Genomic DNA, 19,655 nt, shown 5'->3' on the forward strand with positions numbered 1-19,655 from the left:
GCAGCAGCCCTTTCTCAATGCTAATGTCCTGACATGTCCTGAGATTAGCATTGAGAAAGGGCTGTTGACCGAAACATTTGCTGCTTTAACTTTGTCCTCAAATAAATTGTGGTAGCACCTGGGTGTGCACACCTATACTGGATGCGCAGGACTCTTGTTTATTTTTTGGTTGTATATACACTGTTGGGACTTCAGTGTGGAGTATCTGCAGCACAGGTCTAATTTTCTTTGATTATACTTTGAATTTTGTAGGCATTTTTCGCCTCTATCTCACACTATATCTAGTTTCAATGTAAACTAACTGACTTTGACCATATGGCTGGAAACTCTGAATTGATAGTTCAATCCTTTGATATGGTAATGGTATTAGCTTCATGAAGACCCGTGTGTTCCAGTATCATATCCAAGAGAAACATTAATACTTACCACAGCTTAATAATTAAGCCTCATTTTTATTATATTTGGAATGGGACGAGCCAAATACTTTAATTAAGCCTAAACATGAGTTGCACAACTTAAACCGTGTGGCAGGAATTGTGATGGCAGTCCTATTGGATCACGGGTGGGGCGTGCAACGTGTCTATGGGATGGGAAAATAATACATTCGTAGATGCAATTATTATTTCTGTGGCAAGTAGATAGAGTTAAATGTGTCCATTTGGATTGACGTTGGTCTGGAACAAAGCAGGTGGTCACTTATTATTTCTATAGGTACGCCTTAACTCCACCCCTGGGCAAGACTTGATAATCCACAGGGTATATATCCAATGATTTGGAGGGGCATGGGTGTATTTGCTCGGGTCAAGATCTAATTTTGAGTGAGTCACCATCATCCTTCTTGCCAGAGACCCCCTGGGCAGAAGTTTTACTTTGAAAACCTGCTTATCTGTTGTTGGTGTAAATAATTTGTTTATAATATATTTTTGTATGCACTGTGACAATTTTTTGCTTATAATAAACATTAATTTATTAAGTTCTGCCTTTGTCTGGTAAAGGATCACATTACCTGAAGAGACTAATTAGTATTTTGCAATTACGTAGATATTGTGCTAAGTAATATTTTGTGGGTTTTTATTATTGATTTACCTGGGGGACCAAGGCACCCCATTTATAAATTGTTTTGGTGGTGGCAGCGTTAAAATAGTAATAGTTATATTATTATGTTTAAAGCGGCACTGTCATGCCGAACTTACCTTTCCCCAATTGATTCCTCTTCTCTCCCTCTCTCAGGATCTGTTCTTCTTTTCTTCCTATCTGCTATAGTTTTCTTTAAAACTTAAGAAAAAGTAGGGACTATTTCTCTTCTGGAGGTTTCCTACGCAGTGACCAGCGGAGGAGCAAAGTGTGCTTCGTTTCCGGTGGTCACAGCAATTTACCCATGATCCTTAGCTTTCCTCCCTGTTCCCACGATGCTCGGGACTTTGTTCGGATCGGAATTTCATTTGAATTAATGAAACTCCGATCCTATTCATTGCTGTGCCTGCATCTTGCAGCCGCTTAGTAGATAACTCCCTAATTCCCACGGTATTAGGTAGCTATCTACTAAAAGGCTGAAAGACCTAAATTGGTCTTTCAGCCAAATTTACTAATACTAAGTAAAGATTACTTAGTATTAGTAAATAATATGCCCCTACTCGCTATACCGAGAGTAGGTGCATGTCTAGTAAGCAGTGAGCAGCCTATGGCTGCTCACTGTAAAAAAAAAAAACACACACAAAAAAAAACCTATTGGCCCCACCCCTGTGCGACGGGTGGGAGCTATAAATCACAATGGGGGGGACCTATTGTCCACCCCCTGCCCCCACCCCTGCGCGGCGGGTGGGGGCCCTAAATAAGGATAAGGGGGGGCCTACTGTCCTCCCCCTGGCCCCCACCCCTGAGCGGTGGGTGGGAGCCCTAAAAAACAATAAGGGGGGAGGACCTACTGTCCTCCCCCCGGCCCCACTCCTGAGCGGTGGGTGGGGGCCCTATATAAGAATGGTGGGGGGGGAACCTACTGTCCTACCCCCCTGGCCCCCACCCCTGAGCAGTAGGTAGGGGCCCTTAAAAAATAATAAGGGGGGACCTACTGTTCTCCCCCTCTGGCCCCCACCCCTGAGCGGTGGGTGGGGGCCCTAAAAAACAATAAGGGGGGACCTACTGTCCTCCCCCCTGGCCCCCACCCCTGAGCGGTGGGTGGGGACCCTAAAAAACAATAAGGGGGGACCTACTGTCCTCCCCCTACGGCCCCCACCCCTGAGCGGTGGGTGGGGGCCCTAAAAAACAATAAGGGGGGGACCTACTGTCCTCCCCCCTTGCCCCCACCCCTGAGCAGTGGGTGGGGGCCCTAAAAAACAATAAGGGGTGGACCTACTGTCCTCCCCCCCGGCCCCCACCCCTGAGCGGTGGGTGGGGGCCCTAAATAAAAATCCCCCCCAATCAAGGTGACTAGGGGTCCCAAGCCCCTGGCTCCCCCCCCCATCCAAATAAAACTATCCCCTACCTAGCCCCCTCACCCTAAAAATAGTGAGGGGGGAATAAAATAACTAACCTGTAAAGAAAAATTCAACTTACCATTTGACGTCTTCTTTTTTCTAAAATCTTCATCTTTCAGCCCCAAAAAAGGCCAAATAAAAAGCCATCATATCCGTCAAATTTAAAATAAAATAAAAAACCCGAGCGCAAAAAAAAAAATCCAGAGCAAAAAGAAAAAACCCGACGCTTAAAAAATTAATCCATCTTCACCCATGGAGGGCTCCGCGCAGACTGAGCTCTGCAGGGCGGGGGAAGGCTTATAAAGCCTTGCCCCGCCCTGCAATTAGGCTAAGAACACTGATTGGCTGGTTTAAGCCAATCAGAGTGCTCTTTGTCATTTTACACAGCGTGGGAAAATTCCAAATAACTTTCCCACGCTGTGTAAAATTACACAGAGCACTCTGATTGGGTGGCTTGAAATCCATCCAATCACAGTGCTCTGTGTCATTTTACACAGCGTGGGAAAATCCCAAAGAACTTTCCCACGCTGTGTAAAATGACACAGAGCACTGTGATTGGTTAGATTCCAAGCCCACCAATCAGAGTGCTCTTTGTCATTTGACACAGCGTGGGAAAATTCCAAAGAACTTCCCCACGCTGTGTAAAATTACACAGAGCACTGTGATTGGATGGATTTCAAGCCACCCAATCAGAGTGCTCTTTGTCATTTTACACAGCGTGGGAAAATTCCAAAGAACTTATAGCGAGTAGGGGCATTGGGGAGATTCTAATCTCCCTTATGCTATTATGGGGGTCATATTGACCCCCATAGAGTGAGGGGGGAGGACATGGGGGCTTAGGAAGTGGTGGGGAGCACAGCTCCCTGCCGCTTCTATCTGTACATATTACAAGGAGGGAGCTGCGCGCAGGTAGCTCCCTCCTTGTAATAAACTGAACGAACAAACGAACACTGATATTCAGTGTTTGTTTGTTCGTCTGATTTTTTCTATTCATTCATTCGGCTTTCTGATGAATGAATAGATGGAATTCCCGTGCGCATGTACAGGTGTTTCACTGGGCATGTGCGGGAATCTCACAGTCTGTCTAGTGTGGGCAGATGACGTGTCCCACAGGGACTTCCTCTACCCACACAAAGATGGCAGCACCCTGAATATAGATCGGGGCAGAAAATAAAGATTACAAATAGGTAATATGGGGGCATTTGGGGGGTGACTAGGGGGTCAGTTGGATGTAGTGGAGGCGGGAGGGGGATTAAAAAAAAACGGGATTCGGCCATGACAGTGCCGCTTTAAGTGTGGGTGGCGTTAAGGGGGATTTTGTCATTATTTCCGGTCTAGCGCAGACAAATAGTGAACTTTACCCCTTTCACCACCACAAATACGTCACACACACTCTTGAAGTAGGGTGCGTTTGTGACATCTGGTGCTTGTCAAGGCCAAGTCCATCCTTTGTGAGGGGCAATAGAAGTCCTGGATGATCTGGTGCCCTTTTTTGGCCCTGGGTCCTCCACTGGTGTGGTTGGAGTTGTGGGGGCAAACCCCATTTGGCTCTCAGTTTGGGTGGGCAGGTGGAGTATGTATTGCACTGAGTGGGTCCTCTCACTTTCTTGCCCCAGTGTCTCGGTTCTCTCCCCATTAGTGCAGGGTGTGATATCTTAACGTGCTTTGTCGGGCGGGTGAGTGTGAGAGCGGCCTGTCTTGACAGCAGCAGGTATAGTGCGTTAAACGGCTGCGGGTGAGTTCTGCGATAGGTTGCAGCTCCTTCTGAACTCCTTCAGCAATGGGTGCGGATCTCACACAAACATTAGGTGAAGAAGACTGGGTTGACATATGAGCTCCATCTGTGAAACACTACAGGAGCAATCCTGCAAAATGTTGATGAGGTGGTACACCACCCCTGTAAAACTGTTCCGAATGGGGAAAACCTCCACCGACAAATGCTGGAAGGAATGTGGGAATAAGGGAACATTCATACATATGTGGTGGACCTGCCCAAAAATAGTACAATTTTGGGTTCTCATTTAAAACCTCCTCAAAGATATACTGAAAAGACAGATAGACTTGAAGCCATGGTCGTGTCTGCTGCCCAAACCAACAGAGAGCCTCACTTCTCTAGAGCAGAAGCTCCCTAATAAACTTACATTGGCGGCCAGATGTGCTGTTGCCCAAGCTTGGCTCAAAACCACAATGCCCACCCTAAAAAAATGTTATTATTAAATAATAATAAAAGACAATTGTTACAGAAACACTAGTTCTAATTGTGTACCTTTAATTACTTAGGAACAGCATTTCAATCTTTGAACTGGCACTTCGAATACCGTCAAAGTGCCGAAGCCGTCGAAGTCACTGAGGTAGTCGAAGCGGCCGCCATTACAGTCGAACACGTGGCGGCGGCCATTTTAATGCAGTCGAATGCGGTCAGCGGTAACCTGTATCTTTCCCGATCCTTCGACACCACAGCGGAGACTAAGTCCCGGCCGGACATTCGAAACAACCGTCGAAAGGAACTTTGTCGTCTCTTTTTATGGGAATAGATCACCACACGGCTAGCGACCATCGCGGAAATAGAAACCGCATTTACTTCGACACTTCGACAAAAGCCGAGGTGCGTTCGAATATTCGAACACCGGCTTCGGATGGAACTTTACCGTTTTTCCGGCTAAACAGCGACCGACCACACAGCCTGAATCTGTGGAACTGTTTCTGGGCTTGCAAACAGGCGTGCGGTCGGTCCAAAGAGACCTTTTAATATCTCTGGAACTACTGGACGGATTCCCACGAAATTTGAGTATGTTGTTCCACCATTTATGTTGTTCACAAAAATATAAGTTCTATTAATGTACTAGTCAAAATGAGAAAGTTATAAAAATGTATAAAAATGTATAAGTTTTAGCTTGGAGATAATTGAGTAGATACAGTAGGAAACTCAATTATCTCCCAAGCGGAGGGGAGGGCACCAGGGGGCTGTACTATGCTGTTATTGGTTATTTTATACCTCCCCCTGGGAGGGGTCTGTGTGTACCTGACTGTAATAAAAAGCAGGCTGGGTGTTCCAGACCTCAGTTCTTACTTGACCCTCAAATCGCAGCCTCGACTCGTTTTTTGGGCAGAAAGGTATCCTAGCTATGCTATAGCTAGTGGGATTATTCTACACTTACAGGACTCATATGGAATACTATGGAAAGCAGCTCTCCCCTCTTCAGCAACTAGGAATCCAGACGACTAAGCGGTCCAGCTCTCAGCAAGCCTAAGGGTAACCGTAACATTTGGTGGCAGCGGTGGGATTATTCTGGATTTCCTAGGAGAGGTACGGAACGGATGGAGAGCACCTACACAAAATTGAAGCGTACAACCCTAAAAGATTTACTGGAAAGCAGAGGAGGGTACGCCAGCAACCGGCCAAGGAGAGAACTGATCGCAGAACTGACCGAACTGGATCAAAGCTTCACAATGGCGGAAACACCAACCACGAATGGTGACGAAAAGGCAAGAATTGTTCGGGAGAGGCTCTCCCTATACGGGCCAAACCCACCTATAGAACTAGTACAGCAGTTGATGGCGGAGGCAGACGAGGATATACGAAAGGCCCGAGCCCACGCACTTGACCTAGTAAACGCACAACGCAATGCTGAAGCCCCGCAGGTAATCGTTCCTGTCGAAAATGCTGGGAAGCCCAAGATACCCTTTGCGGCATTTAGATCCTTCCTAGAGAGCGAGACAGGAATTGATGAATACTTGGCGGACTTCGAAAGGCAATGCGCCCTGCACCAGATTCCCATCAGAGAGTGGCCCACGATCCTGTCTGGGAAACTATCCGGGCGAGCCCTGGAAGCTTTTCGTACCTTGGGTGCTGAGGAAGTGACACAGTATGAGCGAGTTAAAGAGACACTGCTAAGACGGTACGCTGTAACTCCAGACACGTATCGCCGGCAGTTTCGGGGCACGAAAAAGAAGCCTAACGATACCCATATGGAATGGGCGCACCGAATGCGGAGAGCGGCAAATCACTGGATGAGCGGAAGTAAAGCTGTGACTGGTGAGGAAATCTTACAAATGTTTCTCTTAGAACATTTTTATAATGGCATGGAGCAGCAGGGGAAGGAGTGGCTGCGAGACAGGCGACCTTCCACCCTAGAAGAAGCAGCCAAATTAGCTGATGAACATTATGATTCACTTCTTCACGAGCCAACGAACTACCGGGCTCCAGCACGGGTCGAGCCCAGAGAGGTTTACCGTGCACCTCCTCGTACGGAGTTCCGAGCCCCGGTACCCGCAGGGCCCACCCGACACTCAGGGTCACCCAATAACAACTCTGATCGTCCCAGACCGACTTGCCACCGATGCAAGCAACCAGGGCATTTCATGGCTAACTGCCCTCTTAACACGCACCAGACACCCAGGAATTACAATTACCCCTCTGGGCCATACCGTCCTGCCCGAGCCCTCTGTGTTAACCAAGAGGCCTCGATGGAGGAATATTTGGGGCCGCTTCACGAGGCAGACCCTGTATATGCTGCTTCAGATAACCGCCAGCACCATCGGCAGAAGGTATGGCTCGAAGGGCGATCTACCGAGGGGTTGAGAGACACAGGGGCTACCATCACACTGGTACAGAGTCATTTGGTGCCAGAACACAAGCGGTCAGGGCAGACCGTGGCCGTTAGAGTGGCAGGGGGGGATGTGTACAAAATTCCGACCGCTAAAGTACATCTTGATTGGGGAGCGGGAAAGGGGGCTGTGAACGTGGGCATAATGGATAATTTACCTGCTGAAGTACTACTGGGCAACGATTTGGGCCCCATGACTTCTGCCTATGCTCCAGCATACAACAACGAGGCGAACCCAGTGACTACCCGAGCACAAGCCCGGACGGACCGAGAACCCTCACCAGTGCGGGAGACCCAGGTAAGACCGACCCCGACTTTTCCTGACATGTTAGGCCCCATACCCTGGGACACCCCAGATACTTTCGAGACCGAGTCTAGGACTGACCCGACTTTACAAAAATACCGGGAACGAGCAGAGACCGGGGGGAGCGGGGCAGATAACGAAACTTTTCTATGGGAAAAAGGCAAACTATATCGCTTGACAGAGAAAAAGGGACAACGTAGGCGACAGCTGGTAGTGCCCCACAAATACCGTCGAGAAATCCTCAAGATAGGACACGACATCCCCTTGGCAGGTCACCTAGCTGTAACCCGTACGCTACACCGCATTACCCACACATTCTTTTGGGCAGGAGTACACGCTGATGTTAGGACTTATTGTAATACTTGCGATGTGTGTCAACGAGTAGGAAGGCGAGGCGATCACCCTAAAGCCCATCTAGTCAATATGCCCATCGTAGAGGAGCCCTTTAGCAGGGTTGCTATTGACCTAGTAGGACCACTGGCCACCCCTAGTCCATCCGGTAAGCGCTACATCCTTACCGTAGTGGACTACGCTACCAGGTACTCCGAGGCTGTCGCCCTGTCCAACATCCAAGCGGATACGGTAGCGAATGCACTGGTACAAGTGTTCTCCCGGGTAGGATTTCCAAAAGAAATCCTGTCTGACCGAGGCACCCAATTTACAGCCGAATTGACCCAACAACTCTGGCAGGTTTGCAAAATTAAATCCCTTCTGAGCTCCCCCTACCATCCCCAGACGAACGGACTTTGTGAGAGGTTCAACGGAACCCTCAAACAAATGCTCAAAACGTTCACTCAGGAATACCGAGATTGGGAACGCTTCCTGCCGCATCTCCTATTTGCCTATCGGGAGGTGCCCCAGGAAACGACAGGGTTCTCTCCCTTTGAGTTGCTCTACGGAAGAAAGGTACGGGGCCCCCTAAACCTGATCCGGGAGCACTGGGAGGGAGAGACGGAAACTGACGGTGTCCCCATTGTGCCATACGTGCTGGAACTCAGAGACCGAATGGAGCAGCTAGCCAAATCAGTGCAGGCTAACCTCCAGTCGGCCCAGAGAAGACAGAAGGTATGGTACGATCGGGGGGCCCGAAGGAGAATCTTTACCATAGGACAAAAGGTGTTAGTACTTAAGCCGGTGAAGACAGACAAATTGCAAGCATCATGGCAGGGCCCCTACCAGATTGTAGAGAAACGGGGCGACACAACTTATGTCATAGCCAGTTGCCACGACAACAACCTTAGGAAGACGTTCCATGTAAACATGCTCAAAGAATACTTAGAGCGACCCGAGAACGTGACAGCCGTATGTTGTCCTCCCCAGGAAGACCCCGACAGTCTACCCATTCCCGACCTATTAGAAAAGAGTCCCCCCACAGGGATAGTAACCCAGGTTCAGATAGGAGACCGACTTAGCCCCACTGAAAGGGAGCAGCTCAATACACTCCTCCAGGCCAAACACCTCACCTTCTCCCAGAAGCCAGGGTACACTACCCTAACTACCCACCAGGTCGATACCCCCGGGCAAACACCCTTACGCCAGCCCCCGTATCGCATCCCCGAGGCAGTTAGAACAGGAATGAAGAAGGAGATAGATGAGATGCTCCAACTCGGGGTGATTGAGCCCTCCGATAGTCCCTGGGCCTCCCCGGTTGTCCTGGTACCCAAGAAAGATGGGACAACCCGGTTCTATGTAGACTACCGGAGGCTCAATGAAAAAACAGTGACGGACGCGTACCCTATGCCCAGGGTAGACGAGCTACTCGATCGTATAGCCAGGGGAAATTACCTGACCACTATTGACCTCTGCAAGGGTTACTGGCAGATTCCCCTGGCCCCGGAGGCTATCCCCAAGTCGGCATTCGTCACCCCATTCGGCTTATACCAGTTTAAGGTAATGCCGTTTGGGATGAAGAATGCCCCAGCTACATTCCAGCGCTTGGTGGATAGGCTCCTGGATGGCTTCCAGAGTTTTGCCTGTGCATACCTGGACGACATAGCGATTCACAGTGAGTCCTGGGAGGACCACTTAGCTCATGTAGGAATGGTTCTGGATCAGATCCGGGCTGCTGGCCTGACTCTGAAACCAGAAAAATGTCACTTTGGGATGGCCGAGGTACAGTACCTGGGTCACCGGGTGGGGTGCGGAAAACAGCGACCAGAGCCAGCCAAGATAGAAGCTGTTGCCAATTGGCCCACCCCATCACTAAAACCCAGGTTCTAGCCTTTCTGGGCACGGCAGGGTACTACAGACGATTTGTACCCGACTACAGCACACTTGCCAAACCCCTGACTGACTTGACCAAGAAAAACTTACCTCGACAGGTCCTGTGGTCTCCCCACTGTGAAAAGGCTTTCCAGGCCCTCAAAAACGCTTTGGTTAATGCTCCTGTCTTGGCGGCCCCAGCTCTTAATAAACGTTTTATCGTCCATACAGACGCTTCCATGTTCGGGCTGGGAGCCGTCCTCAGCCAAGTAGGTGAAGATGGAGGGGAGCATCCAGTTGCCTACATCAGCCGGAAGCTCCTACCCCGCGAAGTCAGCTATGCAGCGGTCGAAAAGGAGTGTTTGGCCTTGGTGTGGGCATTAAAGAAATTGACTCCCTATTTATATGGACAAGAGTTCACTCTGGTCACCGACCATAACCCGTTGGTGTGGCTAAACCGGGTCTCTGGAGATAACGGCAGGTTATTACGTTGGAGTTTATCATTGCAACCCTTCAATTTTACCATTACCTACCGACCCGGGAAACAGAATGGCAACGCGGACGGGTTGTCCAGACAAACGGACCTCAGCCCAGCATAACCAGCGGTCTGGACAGCCTTAGTCTGCCCCGAAAAGGGGTCAGACGGTGTCTGCCAGAGTGTTCCACAAAAAGGGAGCACTGTTACAGAAACACTAGTTCTAATTGTGTACCTTTAATTACTTAGGAACAGCATTTCAATCTTTGAACTGGCACTTCGAATACCGTCAAAGTGCCGAAGCCGTCGAAGTCACTGAGGTAGTCGAAGCGGCCGCCATTACAGTCGAACACGTGGCGGCGGCCATTTTAATGCAGTCGAATGCGGTCAGCGGTAACCTGTATCTTTCCCGATCCTTCGACACCACAGCGGAGACTAAGTCCCGGCCGGACATTCGAAACAACCGTCGAAAGGAACTTTGTCGTCTCTTTTTATGGGAATAGATCACCACACGGCTAGCGACCATCGCGGAAATAGAAACCGCATTTACTTCGACACTTCGACAAAAGCCGAGGTGCGTTCGAATATTCGAACACCGGCTTCGGATGGAACTTTACCGTTTTTCCGGCTAAACAGCGACCGACCACACAGCCTGAATCTGTGGAACTGTTTCTGGGCTTGCAAACAGGCGTGCGGTCGGTCCAAAGAGACCTTTTAATATCTCTGGAACTACTGGACGGATTCCCACGAAATTTGAGTATGTTGTTCCACCATTTATGTTGTTCACAAAAATATAAGTTTTATTAATGTACTAGTCAAAATGAGAAAGTTATAAAAATGTATAAAAATGTATAAGTTTTAGCTTGGAGATAATTGAGTAGATACAGTAGGAAACTCGATTATCTCCCAAGCGGAGGGGAGGGCACCAGGGGGCTGTACTATGCTGTTATTGGTTATTTTATACCTCCCCCTGGGAGGGGTCTGTGTGTTCCTGACTGTAATAAAAAGCAGGCTGGGTGTTCCAGACCTCAGTTCTTACTTGACCCTCAAATCGCAGCCTCGACTCGTTTTTTGGGCAGAAAGGTATCCTAGCTATGCTATAGCTAGTGGGATTATTCTACACTTACAGGACTCATATGGAATACTATGGAAAGCAGCTCTCCCCTCTTCAGCAACTAGGAATCCAGACGACTAAGCGGTCCAGCTCTCAGCAAGCCTAAGGGTAACCGTAACAACAATTACTTGATAAAAGACAATTACTTGATAGACAAATTAACTGCCCAAATCTGTAACATAGAGTCAACTTTTAATAAAGTATGGCAACCGTGGGATGAATTCACAAACAAATAGATGATGCCTGCCCCCTCCCCCCAGGGGGGAAGCCTACCTCTCACCCTGTCCCCCCACACACCCCTCCCCATTTCTTTCCTTTACTATTTCTCTTCTTTCTTTCCTTCTCTTCCTCATCTATATTTAGATCTTAAAAAGCAGTGCCAGGTAGCGATATTAAAATTCAACAGAAAAGTCCTAGTAGCCGGAGAAAAATATTGAAGCAAACGCAGAGAAACTAAGAATGATTATCAAGCATCATGAGGCTCACTACACATCAAACCTAGGGATGTCAATTCTGCCTCTGTCACAATATCCCATAACCTGTTTTGACACAGCCGAACCCAATTTATATGCTGATGTTTCTTCTGTATTAATATAATTGTATTTGATGTTTTTCTCCCACATTGTACCATACACGCTGCTATGCATGCAATTTCTATAAAGGGATTCTATAGTGCCAGGAAAACAAACCCATTTTCCTGGCACTTTAGGCTCCCGCAGTGTCCCCCTCCCTCACATCCCTCTCCCCCCCCAGCGGTGCTGAAGGGTTTAAAGCCCCTTGAGTCACTTACCTGAATCCAGTGCTGGGTCAGGCTCTGCCCACGCTCCTCCCGACGCCGACATCAGACAGGGCGGAGACCTAATGCGCATCAATGGCCGTGCTCGCATTATGATTTGAATAATGCTTTCCTATGGGGAAAAATTTGATGCTGGAGGTTCTCATGCAGGGCGCGAGGATGTCCAGCGTCAGCTAACGAACCAAAGGTCCGTTTCGATTCCGGAAGACCCTCTAGTGGCTGTCTTATAGACAGCCATTAGAGGAGGAGTTAACCCTCAGAGGTAATTATTGCAGTTTTTCAGAAACTGCAATAAATACCACTGTAGGGTTAAGGGACATGGGACATTGCACCCAGGCCACTTCAACGAGCTGAAGTGGTCTGGGTACCTGCAGTGTCCCTTTAATGTTAAATAATCCATACACATATATTATTCATGTTGACTTGTGATAAACTGTTTCTACGTGAGCTTCTAAATAAAGAATAAAAAAAAAGAGGGGTTAGGATGGGGGGAGGGGCAAGATCAGAACAGAGGAGTTATGTCATAAAAATATACACAAAGTACAAGTGACTTATGATAATATAATATTTAATATATGCTTTCTATTGCAAACAACAAAATGGGGGAACTAGAGGCAATAGCATACAGTAAGCAATGTGACATAATAGGCATAACGGCAACACGGTGAGATAAGGCACATGACGTGCTTGGGTGCTTATAGTGTCCCTTTAATACAATATGGCCATATGGTGTAACTGAATCCCTATATATATATGCACGTGGGGACCAAGTCAGAGGCTTCTCAATAAGAATAAGGTTATTTCCCTGTGAAGAGGCTGAAAGGCTCTTCTGAGAAAAAGGGACAGGGGCTTACAAAGGCTGCAGTTATAATAACTGCAGCTTTTGCAATCTATTTTAGACTATATTCCCAATGAATACATACATAAAAATATGCAGTATGTATTCATTGGGGGTATATCGACTAAACAGAGATGGGTTTTGGGGGTGGGTCGGTTGGAGTGGTCCTTTAAGCTTTCATTTCAAATACTGAAACAAAACAATTTGTCTCTCACCGTATGAAGATCCTTCAACATGTTTAGAGATCATTGACCTGATGGTTGGTGTTGGAATAAGAGAAAACATCATCACGGCCCGAGCTGAAACCAAAGAACATAGATTTATAAATATAATACATGATGTGTAGCTTATTTATACACATGTATATTTTTACATGTTTACTAGGCATCTGGGGCAGATATATATATGTTGGCACCCCCACCTAAATGGTAAACTTTTCTTTTCTGTGTCCTCTGCATTGCCTCACCCTTTTGTGTTTGTCTACTGACCCTTGTGTGTTTTTCTCTATTGCCCTTTTCCGCCTTGTGTGCCTTAACTCACGTTACGTCTTGTGTATTTCTTACCTACTAATAATAATAATATGAAGTCAACTACTTGTGCAACCATGCTTCGAAGAGTGAAGGGCTAGAACAGGGGTGCTCTGTGCACCACTTCCCTCCTGTAACCGAGGATGAGCCCACTCCCCTGCTCTTCAGTTGGCACATTACTTATCATTATTAATGCATTCTAAAACCCTGGAATTGTTTTCTTTCACATGCTTGAAAGTACTGGAGGTTTATAAAAGGGGCACATGCAAATAATTTCTGGACTCAAGTCCTGGGTGTTTTTTGACCCTAGCAAAGGCCGCTCAGCCAATGAGGTAAGTAGTGCATCGCAGAGCTTAAACTTAATTTACTCAATTCCAGCTCCTCCACCACCCAAGTCACTATTTATCCAACCTATTATTATTATTATTTTATTATTTATATAGCGCCAGCAAATTCCGTAGCGCTGTGCAATGGGTGGACTAACAGACACGTAATTGTAACCAGACTTACATGCTAGAGCAGGTTTCCCCAAACTTCGGCCCTCCAGATGTTGCTGAACTACAACTCCCATGATTCTCAGCCTATTTCTATCATAGAATCATGGGAGTTGTAGTTCAGCAACATCTGGAAGGCCGGAGTTTGAGGAAGCCTGTGCTAGAGGAGTGGGGTATAGTGACACAAAGGGTATCAGTAGGGGTAATGAAATAGGTTGCTAGAAAACTATTCACTGAGAACTTAGGTTATTTTTGACAGTTGCAGGAGAGGAGTCATTGAAGGGGGAGGGAATGAAAACCCGCTAACAGTTTAAATGATATGCTTTCCTCAAGAAGTGTGTTTTCAAAGATTTTTTTGAAGGAGTGGAGACTGGGTGAAAGTCTAACGGAGAAGGGAAGAGAGTTCCACAGAAAAGGTGCAGCCCTGGAGAAGTCTTGGAGGCGAGCATCAGATGTGGGAGTACGTACAGAGTATAGACGTAGGGCCTCGAGGGGTCTGATCTCGTACTTTACCATTCACATTCAGCAGCAAAAATAGCATTTAGATACGCAAAATTATTATATAAAAAAGTGCAGTACTCACTAATGCTCAACGAATGTCAGGTTATGTTGAAAAATGCTTTTCCTAGCTGTTATGGTATTGAAAGCCAGCTGTGATTTCCCTATGCACAATTAGCAATGCTAACTGCTGTATGACGCCCCCTAGCTGTGTATACATAGTTTAACTTTTATAAGTATTATTCCAACTAGGTACTACTATACTAATCATCAGTCAGCTGTTAACTACTTTTCAATGCTTTTCCTGTGCCTAGTCAGGGTAACAAGATCTTTGAATATTTTATACTATAGTTAGCGATGTTACATTTTTATTCAAGTGTCCTAGATCAGTTAGATAAGCCAGTGCCTAGATTGAATGCTCCATAAAGTTTATAACGCATTGTGCCACCAAGGTTTCATTAGACCTGCTCGGCTAAACTAGGACCACATTTTATTTGTATACTCAGTGTAATGGGGAAACGTGGACAATCTCGACATAAATAACTAAAAAATGTGCACGGATTTATGAAAACCTCATTGTTAAAAATGTTGATGATCAGCGTGAGGAATGCTATTGGGGCACCACACGCCTGCTGTTATGATTTTTTGCACTGCAAAAATAAAGAATAAAAAAAAAAAAAAAAAAGGAAGCCACGTAAAAAAAAAAAAAAATTCCAGATATATATGTGTATTAAAAAAGATGATTGGCACAGAGTTGTAACCAAAAAAAATCTTTTATTGTATAAATACACAGTAAAAATGACCAGAACACATTTCGTCTCATCAGACTTTCTCAAATGGTATATCAGGTCAGGAAAATGAGCCTTGTCGCCGCACTCATTATAGATTGCAGCGGTGCAATCTGGTAACAGTAAGACCACTGAGAAAAGGATTGCAGTAGTCAAGGTGAGAAAGAACAACGGCATGGACCAGCACCTTAGCTGCATCTGGCATTAAATAGGGGCGGATGCGCGTTGGGTTTTTGAGATGGAAACGTCAGGATTTGGCGATCAAATGAACATGACGGGTGAAGGAGAGGTCGGAGCGAGCCTGCGAGGTAGAGGTGATGGTGGCGCCGTGGAGAATGAGCCAAAGCTGTTGATGATCAACAGTGTCAAAGGCAGCATAAAGATCAAGGAGAATTAGGATAGAGTAATGGCTGCGAGATTTCGCAGCGATTAAATCGTTGGATACTTTGGTCACAGCTGTTTCAACAGAGTGACAAGCGCGGAATCCAGACTGAAGCGGGTCAAGCAGAAAGTTGGATTCGAGGAAGTCTGTCAATCTCGCATACACAACTTTCTCAGAAATGGAGGCAAATGGCAGTGGCGAAATAGGGCGTAGTTGGATGGGGAGTTGGGGTCGAGGTTGGGCTTTTTCAGAATCGGCATTATAGTTGCATGCTTGAAGGGTGAAGGAAATGTGCTGGAGAAAAGGGAGAGATTGAACATTTTTCTGAGAGGAAGACAGAATGCGGATGAGATATGAGGGAATAGGATCAAGGGAACAGGTGGTGGGGCAGAAGGACAGGAGCCGAGCAGAAACCTCTTCCGTTTTAGTAGGTGCAAATGAGCATAGAACAGTGGAGTGAGTGGGGTTGGGTGATGTATTGGAAGGGGAGGTCACATCTCCTCCCATTACAAGTAAATTACACTTACATTTATCATATTCTTACACCTCTCCCACCAATTTCCCTGACAAGCAGTTCATGATTTCCATCAATAATTTAAACCCTATGGAACCACTAATCCCTATCTCCTCCCATCCTTTTGTTTCCCCTTTTCTTCCAACTACACATTATGCAGGGAGCTTGGCTTGGTGGGATTTTTTTGGAATATCTGGTATGTGTTTCCAGCCCTGTAAGTCTTCAAAAACACCACTTTAAAAGCAAATCAATATTCTGCCTTTCTATGTTATGTCCCCATCTCTGTAGCCAAGCACAGCTTGAACCTGCTGTGCACAGTGATCTCAATGTAAGCATAGCTGGAAATTGTACAGGCTGGACAGTCCGATATTAAATGCAATCCTACCTTGCAAACTAAGTAATAGAGATTTGTTTTATTTCTACATTGTCGCTGCTTTGAGAAAAAATATTATCCTGCCCACTCACCACCTGTAGGAATACGGGGCTGAACAGCCACACATCTAGGCTTTCATTCCCCCAAATAAAACCCATAGCAAGGCTTCTCCTATTTAGGGATTGTGGTTGAGCAGAATTGCATTGAATATCTGGCATGAGTTTATTTTTGGTTATATTAGGATCCTAGTCTTGTAAATTTTGAAGGGACACTATAGTCACCGGAACAACTACAAAACCCTAGCAACGCCTCTGGTCCTGATGTTTCTGTTCTGATGCCCTCACAGTCTCCCGCTAAGTAAATATATGTTTCATTTTAAAAATGTTTTTATAGAATTATTTTCATGAAAGCGAGAGGTTGAAATGGAGATCTTGCAAATGACATCACCCAGTATATTAATGTATATCTGATATATGATAATTATTAGAATTATTTCTCCAGGTATTAGCATAATTAACATAAATTGCTGTATATTTAAATTAATATCTTGTTAGTTATTCATCCTTCTTACTTACCAACATAATACATATATGTCCATTGTACGAAGGCCATAATCAGGATCCCAGCACTGAAGGATAGTATTCCAATAACGATGAGGCCTGGATCTTCAAAACATTTGCTGAACACCAGAACTCCCAAGAAACTGGTGATGCATGTTACATATAATGCAGCATAACCATAGCCAACTTCAACTGGGCCCCAACTTAAAGGTTTTTTTAAGACAAATACATTAATGACATCTTCTGCTCCAATTGAGGCAACATTTAATAGAATCGCACCCATAAACAACAGAATAAGAATTAACTTTGATGGAGTCCCATTTAATTGGCGAGGTGTTGATATTCCAATAAGTTCGTTATCTAGCAATCTACTTTGTTCTGTGTACTCAGAGTTTATGGGAACATTTAGATTTTCCTGGATGTGTTCGTTTTCACAATTGATTTTTTCAGCATTTATTGCTGTTAAATCTGGCATCTTTAAAATGAAAATGCTGTATAGGACGCAAAGCGCGTAGCAAGACGTACTGCAACAGGCAAGAATGACACCTTGACGTTTTGCAAGATTTAAATCGATAAATATGTGACCTGATACCAAGCTGCCGACAAACCCTGCCAGTCCATAAACCATTTCAATGATAATGAGTCTAAGAGACCTTCTGCTTTCGGAGGAACTCTGTGAAGCCCAGGCCATCACACCAGCCCAATAGGTAGTGAACCAGCCTGTTAAACCATTCAATGCAGCTGATCCAAAAATTACCTCTATTGGCCAGTCCCAAAGAATGACGAATAATAAAAATAACCTAGATACCAAGTACCCTGCCAAAGGCACACATATTAAGATCTTTCCACTAATTCTTTCTCCAAGTTTTGCCAAGATATACGCAGACAGCATGGGGGTTAAACCCATAATCACATTGTATGTTATGTAGAAGTTAGAGATGGATTTCTGTAGAGCATCCTCACTAGAGCTGTTAGAAGACAATGTAGTTTTGTTATAGTGATTTCTCACAGTCATAAGTAGCCCCGTATCATAGAAGGAGGCAGCAACCTGGGCTCCAACAACCACGGGCTCAATCCAGGTCCTTATCATAATCATTATTAATGTGACTGGTGGAAGATTTAGATTGCAAGCAATATATTAAATGTCAAAGTATTACAAGTTCAACTAATTGTCCTACATAATTAATGAGGATGGAGAGACAAAACTCATCTAAGTACACTGAAGAAAGGACATTCAAGTAACATTGTTGAGCAAACGTGGAACTTTAAGATTATTCTGACCCGTTGAATGTGCTTATTTCCTACTGTTGTGTTTCCATGTTGGGAATTGAAAGGGTTGAAATGAAGATAGCGAGATCTTATTTGTTGAATTAGGCTGAAAATAAAAAGGGAATACAAAAACAAAAATAAATACCACATCTACTTCTCCAACAAACCAATTTACAATTTATATTTACAATGATCAAAACAAATTCTTATATTATTAGTTGTTAGTAAATTGTCAAATGTGGTGTTGTATTTCTAAATAACTTTTATTATGTCTCTATAAAATGTATAAACAAACGCAGAAAAAAATAGTTAAATGTGTATGTATACATTTACAAATGTGTATTTAACTGGTAATCAAAAGTGAAAAAAAACCCAACAAAAAAACGACTACCATTATGATGTACCCAGTGGCAGATCCAGAACCTGATCTCGGGAGGGGCACTTGTAGATTATTTAAAGAAATAATCTAAGCACAATAACCACTATAGCTCAGCGTAGTAGTTATGGCGCCAGTAGTGCCAGGATCCCATCCCAGAGTAAGTAGTCAAACCGTTTAAGAACAGTTTGACAACTTACCTGGGGTCTGGTGGGATATTGGGCATAGGAGCAGTGGTATGTGTTAGGGGGCCATTGTTTCTGGGGCAGTGTGTGTAGTGTGTGTATGGGGGGCAGTGTGTGTAGTGTGTGTATGGGGGGCAGTGTTTCTGGGGCAATGTGTGGTAGTATGTGTATGGGGGGCAGTGTTTCTGGGGCAGTGTGTGTAGTGTGTGTATGGGGGGCACTGTTTGTAGTGTATGTATGGGGGCAGTGTTTCTGGGGCAGTGTGTGGTAGTGTGTGTATGGGGGCAGTGTTTGTAGTGTATGTATGTGGGGCAGTGTTTCTGGGGCAGTGTGTGGTAGTGTGTGTATGGGGCAGTGCGTGTAGTGTGTGTATGGGGGGCAGTGTTTGTAGTGTATGTATGGGGGCAGTGTTTCTGGGGCAGTGTGTGGTAGTGTGTGTATGGGGCAGTGTGTGTATGGGGGGCAGTGTTTCTGGGGCAGTGTGTGTAGTGTGTGTATGGGGGGGCAGTGTTTCTGGGGCAGTGTGGGTAGTGTGTGTATGGGGGGCAGTGTTTCTGGGGCAGTGTGTGTAGTGTGTGTATGGGGGGCAGTGTTTGTAGTGTATGTATGGGGGGCAGTGTGTGTAGTGTGTGTATGGGGGCAGTGTGTGTAGTGTGTGTATGGGGGCAGTGTTTGTAGTGTATGTATGGGGGCAGTGTTTCTGGGGCAGTGTGTGGTAGTGTGTGTATGGGGCAGTGTGTGCAGTGTGTGAATGGGGGCAGTGTTTCTGGGGCAGTGTGTGTAGTGTGTGTATGGGGGGCAGTGTTTCTGGGGCAGTGTGGGTAGTGTGTGTATGGGGGCAGTGTTTTTGGGGCAGTGTGTGTGTGGTGTGTGTATGGG

General features: G+C 45.8%; 1 protein-coding gene across 1 annotated transcript in view; it reads right to left on the reverse strand.

Moving 5' to 3' along the window:
• Positions 1 to 19,655, reverse strand: part of LOC134611435 (solute carrier family 46 member 2-like) — a 42,279-nt gene that overhangs the window by 14,995 nt on the left and 7,629 nt on the right. The window contains exons 2-3 of the mRNA XM_063455319.1: positions 16,962 to 18,321; positions 13,026 to 13,109 (exon numbers count right to left, since the gene is read on the reverse strand). Of these exons, the coding sequence (XP_063311389.1) occupies positions 13,026 to 13,109; positions 16,962 to 18,042 (1,165 nt within the window). The 5' untranslated portion in view covers positions 18,043 to 18,321. The remainder of the gene's footprint in view (positions 1 to 13,025; positions 13,110 to 16,961; positions 18,322 to 19,655) is intronic.

The sequence above is a fragment of the Pelobates fuscus genome, chromosome 5, assembly GCF_036172605.1.
Source record: "Pelobates fuscus isolate aPelFus1 chromosome 5, aPelFus1.pri, whole genome shotgun sequence".
NCBI classification, from domain to species: Eukaryota; Metazoa; Chordata; class Amphibia; order Anura; family Pelobatidae; genus Pelobates; species Pelobates fuscus.